This window comes from Ziziphus jujuba, chromosome 4 (assembly GCF_031755915.1).
Source record: "Ziziphus jujuba cultivar Dongzao chromosome 4, ASM3175591v1".
In the NCBI taxonomy this organism is placed as follows: domain Eukaryota; kingdom Viridiplantae; phylum Streptophyta; class Magnoliopsida; order Rosales; family Rhamnaceae; genus Ziziphus; species Ziziphus jujuba.
In genome coordinates, this window is record NC_083382.1 from 15,741,546 (window position 1) to 15,752,899 (window position 11,354).

Consider the following 11,354-nt stretch of genomic DNA (forward strand, 5'->3'; position numbering starts at 1 on the left):
CTTGCGCTTTTACTCTGTGTTTAGAATTTGAATTAAACAAAAGAAAATAAAAGTCTTGCATATTTACATGAAAGTAAGGAATATATATATATATATATATATATATATATATATATATATATATATTTTTATAACATGTAAAAATAAAAACTAAAGTCATTAATTTTTATATTTTTCTCGTTTGTTTAAGTATTTCAAGTATTTTTTTTTTTTTTTAGGGGTAAGCAAGGTAAAGAAAACAAAAATATATATTAGTGAAAGAAATAAAAATTAGGATCTAAATTTTATATAGAGAAAATAGTAATTCAGGCATTATTTTACCATAAACTTAAACATTATTCATTAAATAAATATTTTAACCGAGAAAAAATTTGATAGACATGTAATTAATTCTAAAAAATGTAATTGGCTCTATTAGTACTGTAAAGAATAAACAATTCGCCAAGTCAATTTTTAAGAAAATATCTGACTGTTTCAGTGAAAAAGAAGATATATGACTAAAAGTTAGCTTTTTTAGTGGAATTTTCATTGGTTCTGTTTTTCTTAAAAAGTCTTTGTACAGATAATGTTAGATAATATTCTTTTAAAAAAAAAAATTCTCCAATAATGCTATATAAGAGGTCTATTAAGATGAAGCGAAAACAAAAAAGTTGTTTAACAAAATCTCTATTTATAGAAGATCTTCTAGACAGTGTAAGTTATAAATTTAGTTTATTCTCTATTCTTTCCTTGTATCAATCTATAACCTTTTTTACTTTCCTCTCTTCTCTCTCAATATATCAGTTTTTTTTTTTCAAATTTTAAATAAAATCTATTAAAAAAATTTTTAAATAAATATTATTTATTAATAAATATTATTCCATGCAAGCTTTAATATTTTTTTAATATTTTATCATATAATCTTTAATGAAAAAAATGGTTGAAGATGCTCTTACATGATAACAATATCAATATATATCTAGAAATCCAGTATTTATACCAACTTTTCTCTTTTTGACAAAAAACAAGTTATATATTTTCCTCTAATTATAAAATTGAAACGCTATTATCGTACTGGCTTGATAGTTCATCCACACCATTCATCATTCAGTTCGTTACTATTTTGGTATTATACATTTTATTTATTAAAAAGAATGTACAAATAGTTTAATATTTTGGTATTATACATTTTCTATATCAGAAAAGAATCGACAGATAGTTTACTTTGATATTTAAATATAATTTTGAAAAGTTAAAAATGTTTTGGTTGCAATGAAAAGGTGCCTATGTTAGCTGTTATTATATACCTACAAGTTAATATATGTAACAATTCTAAAAAATAAAATGTTCTAATCAATTTTACATAAATATTTTATATGTCATATTAACGTAATGTATCATCTATTTTTTATAATATAAATAATTATAATTATATAGAGACAGAGTTTCTTAAGCCCATATAACTTTCATATTCATTCTTATTTATGATTAAATAGAAATTATTTCATTATAAGATATTGTTTTTAAAATGATTTATTATATATACATATAACATATCTAGTTTTGTTAAATACTATTTTAAAAATAAAATATTAAAAACTGAAGTATTTAAATTAAATTTGATAGTTTCATTTCCTTTTGTTTTATATGAGAAAATTAAATTTGATGGTTATAGAAACACACTAAAAATTGGGAGACCCATCCATATACCATGAAGGTGTTGCTTGGCATTTTGATGAGTTGCTAGCGCTACCCGCTCAATTAAGAAAACGCGTTTGTCTATTTTTGTAATTTTCCCTCTTTTTTGGCGTTTCTTTGTTCCTTTTTTTAACTTCTCAGGCTCTTTGGTATAAATACCCGCCCAACCTCACATCCCCACACTCTGCCCCTCACCCAAACACTCTCTTAAACTCTCTCTCTCTCTGTAATGGCTCTCTGCAGAAACACCGCCATTTTCTTCCTCTTCATCTTCTTCTTCTTTTTTCCCATTTCCTACTCTGCCCATGAAAACAAACACCGAAACACCTCCTCCCTCTCTCTCTCCTTCCCTCTCACTCTCTCTCCTCTCTCCTCCAAATCTTCTGCAACTTTCCGTGCTTCTCTGTTTTCCAATTCCAAGCCCAACCCATCTCTCAAAACGCCGTCGTACAACTACAAGCTCAGTTTCAAGTACTCGATGGCTCTGATCGTCTCTTTCCCTATTGGTACTCCTCCCCAGACTCAGCAAATGGTTTTGGACACTGGAAGCCAGCTCTCTTGGATTCAGTGCCATAAAAAAGCCCCCAGGGTTCCCCCTCCAACGGCGTCGTTTGACCCTTCTCTCTCTTCTACGTTCTCCGTTTTGCCTTGCACCCACCCTATTTGCAAACCCCGAGTTCCCGATTTTACCCTCCCCACGGACTGTGACCCGAACCGTCTCTGCCACTATTCCTACTTCTACGCCGATGGTACTCTGGCGGAGGGCAATCTTGTCAGAGAAAAATTCGCATTTTCTACTTCTGTAAGTACTCCTCCTTTGGCCCTTGGTTGTGCGAAAGATCCGAGTGATAGCAAGGGTATTTTGGGAATGAATCTCGGTCGTCTCTCTTTCTCTTCCCAAGCGAGAATCACAAAGTTCTCGTATTGTATACCGACCCGCCGGAACCTACCCGGGTCGCTTCCTACCGGGTCGTTTTACTTGGGTAACAACCCGAATTCCGGTGGTTTCAAATACATTGATCTCTTGACTTTCCCTCAAAGTCAACGAATGCCGAATTTGGATCCCTTGGCTTACACAGTGGCTATGCAGGGTATAAGAATTGGCACTAAAAAGCTAAACATACCGCCAACGGTGTTCCGACCCGATGCAAGCGGGTCGGGTCAAACAATGATAGATTCGGGCTCGGAGTTCACTTTCCTCGTGGACGAGGCTTATAATAAGGTGAGGGAGGAGATTGTGAGATTGGTGGGCCCGAGGATTAAAAAGGGCTACGTGTACTCTGGTGGAGTCGCCGACATGTGTTTCGATGGAAATGTGATGGAGATCGGACGGTTGGTAGGCGACATGGCGTTTGAGTTTGATAAAGGTGTGGAGATTGTTGTACCAAGAGATCAGATGTTAGCCGATGTTGGAGGTGGGGTCCGGTGTCTTGCAATCGGACGGTCCAGCATGTTAGGTGCTGCAAGCAATATTATTGGAAACTTCCATCAACAAAATCTATGGGTGGAATTTGATCTGGCCAATCGCAGAGTTGGGTTTGGTAAGGCTGATTGTAGCAGATCAGTGTGATCAGTGTGAAAGTGTGTAATGGTAAATTTGTAATTATGTGAATCGGAGACGGTTTACATGAAACCGTCAGAATATCATTCGGACAGTGGATAGGCGGTTGGGGGTAAATACTAGTAGATTGTATGACATGTCGAGAGTACTGCGTATATACGAGGATGGGAATATTAGATATATATAAAAAATATATTATATATATATATATATATAAATAACTACATATTTGTTCAAATCATTGATTTCCACGTGTCTCATTTGCAAATTTTACATATTTCTTTATTTTTCTCGGTCGTTAATGACTGGAAAGGGAAGTATTGGTGATAAAACTTATGGTAATAATCTTATGGAGGTTGATTAAATGTTTTTATGAGTTTACATGGGGTCTTAAAATTAAAACAGAAGCGAATGAGACCAAATATGGTTTTAACAATCAAAACAATATAGGGTTAAATACTATCATGGAATTGAGATATTAAGTCTTGTAAATAAACATCGATATGTAATAAGTCCAAAAGAAATAGTTATCTTATTTTTAGGTTTTCTCAACGGATGCATGCTTAAATCTTAGTTCAAATCATGCCGTGCTGGAACTTAGCCAATAATAAAATGCCATCACATCGAGTTGGCTGGATTAGGGATGGCACGGTCATTTTCCATAATGGCAGTAAATTCAGACATTGGTCTTACTCGTAAAATATGCACAAGAAACAGCATGCATGTTAAGTGTTAGGCAAAAACTTTTCCTTTTTATCGTTTGCTTCAAAAGTCACCTCTTTTCAAGGAGAGAGGAAAAAAAAAGAAAAAAAAAAAAAGACAGGAAGTTATTTAAACACAATGTTTAAATAACTTTTTTTTTTCCTTGAGAAAAAGACAATGTATATCACTTTATTAAGCTCTTATAACATCTGTACATGCATGCGGCCTGCCACATATATATATATATATATATATATATAGTTCAATTATGGTACGGATGGTACTCATATGAATTATAATATTGGTAATAGTTTTTCTTTGGTGACGATTTTTTAAGAAATTGTCGTTAATATTGTAAAAAACCATCACTAATACTGCGGTTCTCATATGGATCGTCCTCACCATAAAATTTCCATATATATGTATGCTTCAATCTAAACGTATATGTACTAATTAAGTAATTAGTCTCTTATAATATATTTTTTATTATATTTTCTTAAGTGTTTTTTCTTTTTTTGGAATAACTAAGTAATTTTTTTTCTTTTTATTTTTGCTTCAAGACTAAGTAAAAAGTTTAAACCCCAGCGTTTATGTAAGATTTATTATAAACATGTATCTTTTTCCTTGTAAGTTTTGTCCCCGTTCAGCAAAAGAAAATACCCTGAAAGTAAAAGACAAAATTGTTGCCTTGCAAGTTGGAACTTTTAGTCAAGTTTCATCAATTACACAATTTTATGCATTTTAACTATTTTCATGCTTTAATTCAAGTTTGAATCTCCATGCATTCAATATTAAAAAAACATCATGATTTTTTTTTTATATTAAAATGGAGAATTTGAATTCAAATAAGTATTGTAAAAAAAAAAAACTTTTATTATTAGACAACCAATAAAGAGTAACTTTTATTAATAGAGAGTAATATTGTTAATTAACCGTTAAGAAAGTAATATCTAATTTATAATGTATGTAATGTCTATCAAATTTATCGACATTTGATACGATGGAGATTAAAAGAGGCTCTTACTATTTTCTTTTTTGTGTTTCATCGATGTCTCCTAGTGAAAGAAAAATCACATATACATTCTTTGGAAAAGATTTGATGAAAAGAATATCGCGGTTAATATATAGTTTATTTTGAAAAGAAATTAATATGGACCCGCGGCTGCTTGCTTTAGAGGGGTTAGTTTGAGATTGACGTGATTAGGTGTGCTTTGATCTAGGCAATAAAAAATCTCATGCTAAAAACAAAAAGTGAAAAAGAAAAAGTCCAAAAAAAAAGAAAAACCAAAGAACATTCTTGTAAGTTGTAATAAGCTGGCTAGCTAAGGTTGCTTTTTTTACGTGGTCCTGGTAGCACTGTAAAATGTTCCATGATGTGAAAATTATGATGTGCTATCTCAACGACTCCTCTTTATGGATACATAGATTGGAGACACCTCTCTTCTTGCCTTTTGTAAGATGAACAAAAGTTATTCATTATCATACACGTGGTTTAATTCAGATTAATGTTCTATAATTATCCTCATCTTTTTTTTTTTTTTTTTCCAAATTTTATTCTTTGTTTTTATTCTCAAAAGTATTGGCATAAACGACACTATATAAGATTTTAATTCAAATTCTCATATCTTTTGCTTTTCTCTCATCTGTTTTCGACATTAGTGAGTATTCAATCTCAATCTTCAAGTTAACTAACTTTAATTTATTTGCTTCACACGTGAAATATGTTCATCTCAATCTTATGCTATTTGAGCATGATAAATCGTTGAATCTTCTAATTACTATCTGTTTCAATGTTTGAAAAGAATAGCAATTCAATAAAAACTTGTCGCATAACCGTGAGGTGAAGAAATTAATTAGAAAGCTAGTAAATAGAAATTTTGAAAAATTAAAAATTAAAATATAGACAGGGTCCTCTCGATTATTAATATATAAATTAAGAGGGTAATAATATGTAGTATGGACGGCCCAATGCTGTTGTGCCAACATAACCATTTAAAGTAATGACACAAATTGTATGACTCATCACGTGAACACAAAAGTCCATGTTGCTTCTCTTGCTCTTCTTTGGACACTTGTTTCTCTCATTTAAATGTCATATAATCATTGATTTTGACACAATCTATGGTTTTCAAGATTTTCTTTTTAACAATATGGATTTGAAATATAAAATATAGACATCCAAAAAAGAAAAATGTCCTTTAAAATTTCAATTGTACATATATTATTGTAATAAATACACACTACCCAAACTATGACTTATCAAATTAAGCAAGTTTATATTAGATGTCAAGGACTAATTTAATTTTTTTCTCAAATTTCTTTTGCAATTTGATGAAACAATTAGTTCACCAACTTCATCATGAATACAGATTATAATTTTTCCCCGAGTAAACTTTAATGCAACGAGTATTCACTTGAACAAAAGCCCAAATCATAATTGCATATATACTTTGTTTTGCATATGAAGCAACCAAAAATCTCTCATTTTTCTTGTGGAAACAACAAGGAAGAAAAATACAAAAAGACAGTTCCATTTAAAAAAAAAAAAAAGAAAAGAAAAAAAGGGCAATCAAAGAGGCGATGAGGTGTGAGGTTAGCATCTTGGTGGGGGCCACCAAAAATTGAAGCCTGTGATAAAAAATATCCAACGTAATATGATGGAGAGGTCCTCAAAATGGGAAACCAAAATTATAAGATTGATCAAAGATCAACCACTTGGCAAAATTGGAAGGTTTTTGGTTCTGAACTTGAAAGGAAAAAAGATGGTATCTTTGAAAGCAAAAGAATTTGGACAGGATTTTATTTATTTATTTTTTTTAGAGATGGAGAACCCTACAGCTGGCCACAGAGAAAAAGAAACTGTGGGGTCCGTATTTGTGTCATTCTCTAATATTTTTTTCTTTTTTCAAAAAATTTATGGCAAAATCCTTGAGAAGCGAACCCAAAGCTGAAATCACCAGCTACTCCACAGCGGTAAAGACAGAGACGCACGCCCTGGGGATCTCACTTTCTTAATTCTTAATAGAAAAAGGGCCAAAAACAAATGATCGATGTTGATGGAACACAGCCGACGTTGTCTGTCAACGTTCTTCGCACCGTCTTCTTTGAATTTGCAATGACCAAACCCCACTAACAACTATAAATTATGTCATAAAGAAATGTTTTCAAAAAATTAAAAAAGCCCTGATGCCTGGTTTACCTTTTAAATGAATTATATATATTTTCAAAAAATTAAAAAAGCCCTGATGCCTGGTTTACCTTTTAATTATATATATATATATATATAGATTGTTTATGATGCCGACAGTTTTTATAAGAATTATAATATTAATGGTAATTTTTTATAATATTGATGATGATTTTCAAAAAAATTATTATTAATATTATGAAAATCTATTATTAATACTGCAGTTCTTATACGGATCGTCCTCACCATAAAATTTCCATATACATATTTATTTTTAACTTTGAAATAAAGATTTATATTCATTATCATTATCTAAAAAAAATTAGTAACTTTTGGAAGATAAATTGGTACATTTAATTTTCTTTTTTGGGCTTAAAATACTTTCATTTATTTTATAGTTGTATTAACAATTTAAATACTTTTTAAACAATGATTCTAATATCAATCCCTTCACATTTAACAACAAAAAAATTAATATATAATCTAAATGCGAGTAAGAAAATCTTTAAATAGAAATTAGTAATAATTAAATATAAATAAAATAATAATGTCTCATTTTAGCACAATACTTGATAAACAAGTTGGTATATAATGTTATTGTTTATTTTATACTATTGACTCACTTTAAATTGACCAAACATCCTAAAAAACTGTGCATATGCCTGCTGGATGGCTAGTCCTATTAATGTTTTATGTAAATCTATGGTCCCCGCCCCTTATTCATTAATTTCCAGGCGTTTTTCTTTTTAATTTCTTGATAATAATATAAATAGTTTGTTTTAATGGATGTAATGGATGTAAGTATGAGCCAGCTTTGTTATAGAATTTTGAGAGATTTGATACGTATTGGTTTGGTTGGTAAACACACGGAAAACAACGTATATTAGAAAATATGAATAGTGTGTTTTGTCTATGTCACTATCAATCTTGTTTCACATTTGAGTCAAATAACTAATCAGGATCAAATTTCTTTATACACAAAAATTCATTGGCATCCCTTAACTTTGAATTGACTACTAATGTAAGCATTATTTTTTTTAACCAAAAATAAAATAAAATAAAGAATTTGATTACTATTTGAGACGAAACTCAATCTCAAGGCGTTACGTATGAAAGTTTTTACGAGTATAATTTTGAGAGCTGCATGTTTTACTTCTTTAATATTTCTTTCTTACCCCTTCTTTTTTACTTTAGTTTCTCCTTTTAAATTGAGGACAAAACCATCATAAACTTTTATAAAAAGTTATACTATTTAATACTTTATATATATAGTTAGTTAAAAAAGAAGCCACCAATGGAAAATTAATTAGCTGTCAAATGTTTTGAACACAAACAAATGAAATCTTGAAGCTCCGTGACCACCATTGGATCTCCTCCCTTGGCATTTAACCCACCATCTTAACAATGGGTCTTGTCCAAATAATTTCTGGATTTTTTTTATAAAAAATATCCATTGTACAAATCAAAATTTGAAAAATGATAATTTTTTTTTTTAAAAACAACATAAAAATACTATTGATTAAATTGAAAATTATGAAATATTTTTTTCTTTTATTCTTTTTTTTTTTCCTCCTTTCTCAAATAAATACCCATTCACCTTTTAAAAAAAGAAGCATTCTCACTAATGAGCTTGTTCTCTTTGGTATCTTATCTACTTTCACTCTTTTTTTATTGTATTTTTTTATTTTTTGAGCTAAACGCAGGTAAAAATTTTCTATTTTTTCTTATTATATGAAATATTTGTGCAAAATTGTCCAACTATTCCGTTATTCTTGTATTTTTTTCACTTTGTATTTTTTAAGATTTTTTTAATATAGGTATATAATAAATTAGTTTATAAGTTGTTATATTTGAGTTTAAAGCTACTTAGGTGATATATGGTGTGAAAATTGGGGAAAAAATTGTGTAGAACTGAAAAATCACGAAAACCAGTAAAAGAGGAGGACAATTGGTGAAAAAGATAAACTTCTACCATTTTCCGCCAGTTTATCAGTTTTCCATTAGTAGGAAAATGTTATATTTGGCCAAAAAAAGAATCGATTTTTTTGAGATAGTTAATACATTTATTTAGTATTATTCATATTTTTATATATTTATTAATTTAGTTTTAATGTTACTTATTTAATTTTGTAATAGAATGGAAGATGATGATATTGTAATTGCAGTTTTATACGATGGAATATTGGTGCGAAATGATGATGGTCATTAGGAGTATCAAAATAGTAAAAATATAATGGTTTTCGTCAGTAAAAAATGCATAAAATCAGCGTTAGAGGATGAGATTTTCAATTCCATTGAGATAGACCGAATTGAATATTTATTAAAACTAAAATGGATATATGGATGATGTGCAGAAAAATTGGATCCTACAGAAATATGCAATGATAGGGATGTGAAATGTTTTCTTCAAGAAGTGATAAATGGAGGGATGACAATGATGCGACCTCCATTGTATGTTGAGATAATTTCGAAAGTTGAACATGTATCTAGAAAAGTTCATGAAACAATCTTTGCTTTGGATAGTGGGAGTAATCGTTTATCTTTTGCTCATCCTCCAATTGGTGTTTGTCTACCATAAGTTCCAGAATCTAAACCTATTGAGGCTATATTTCATGACATTGTAGTTCATGAAACTTAGTTTAGAGATCAAGTTAATGTCCGTGGATCCTGGACATCATTGAACATCTATGAAGGAGTTGATGTTGGAGGTGACTGTGCTGAATGGTTTCCCAACCAAAAGGAGTATGAGCAATTGCATAATATTAATAATTATGAGAATTGTAATGCAGCAGGGGATGATGTTAGTATTCAGTCAAATGATGTTAATCATAATGATGTAGATTTTGAACATGAGTTGCCTGACAAGAATAATAATATACATCCTGAAATAAACAATGAAGGAGTTGATAATGTTAGGTTAATCGTGCTACAAGTGACCACTTATCATTGAGTAACAAAAGTGATTCTATGGCCATATGTTCATCAAAGTTCACTAGCTGCGAGAGCATTATAGTTGGATAGATATTTTCCAACAAACATGACTTACAGAATAAGCTGAGTATTTATTGCATGTGTGAAAATAAAGAATTTAAAGTGATACGGTCAACTACACAATGCTATGGAATTATGTGTTTGGAAAATACTTGTAAATAGCGACTGTGTGTGATCAAATTAAAAAATGGGAAAATATTTGTTGTGAGAATTTTTGATATTGTACATAGTTGCTTATTAGATATCGTGCATCAAGAACATAAGAAAGTGAGTAGCCGGGTTATCAGGCAATATATCAAATCTAAATATGAAGAAATTGCACATGTTTACAAACTCAAAAAAATTCAACATGATTTTTTGCAAAAATATGGGGTGAATATAAACTATAATAAAGTATCAAGAGGTAAAGAATATGCACTTAACAATGTTAGGAAATCTAAAGAAAAGAATTTTGCTAAGTTTAAGAAATTTTAGTTTAAGAATTTAATCTTAAATGAAAAAAGGCATTGTGGAAATGATTTTGAATCTTTAGTTTATAAAAGATTTATTGGAATGTCCATATGTTTTTGGAAGGGAAAACATTGGCACGTATCAATTTTTCTTTAATTTAATTGGTTATTGATTTTAAAAGTCAATACATTATTTGTTAAATCTATCTTCATCTTATATAGTAATTATCATTAAGATATGTATAGGATTAATTGAATTTAATATATATATATATATATATATATATATATATATATATATATATATATATATATATATATATATATATTATGTCATATCCTATTTTAAAGAAATATCAGTAATACTTGTAGCAATGGATGAGACTTAAATATTTTATAGGTAATAAATCTATTGGACTTTCATTCATTAAGTTTATGACATATTTTGTCTTCACTCTCATTTTCATTTTTTTTAACCCCAATATTAATTTATTCATCCATTAGAAATGATTTTCCAATTAGAGGAAATCATTTTCTTCTAGTTGAAAAATTATTTCTGACAGTAGAAAGTTATTTTCGACAGGAGAAAAGTTATAAAAATGTAACGTTTTCAAGAAAGTAAATTAGTTATCTTTACATTAAACCCCATTATTATCTTTGTAAAATGAACATGAAAACTTATCACTATCTTTACATTCAAGAGGCTGTGAGCATGATAAATTAACAAAACAATAATCAAGTAAAAAAAACATAGCATTGAAAAAGACAAACATTGTGACATTGTCCA

General features: G+C 29.6%; 1 protein-coding gene across 1 annotated transcript; it reads left to right on the forward strand.

Moving 5' to 3' along the window:
* The first annotated feature begins 1,841 nt into the window (after positions 1 to 1,841).
* Positions 1,842 to 3,479, forward strand: LOC125422192 (aspartic proteinase PCS1). Its single transcript, XM_016025978.4, has one exon. The coding sequence runs from the start codon at positions 1,907 to 1,909 to the stop codon at positions 3,245 to 3,247; it is 1,341 nt and encodes a 446-aa protein (XP_015881464.3). The 5' UTR covers positions 1,842 to 1,906; the 3' UTR covers positions 3,248 to 3,479.
* The last annotated feature ends 7,875 nt before the right edge of the window (positions 3,480 to 11,354 follow it).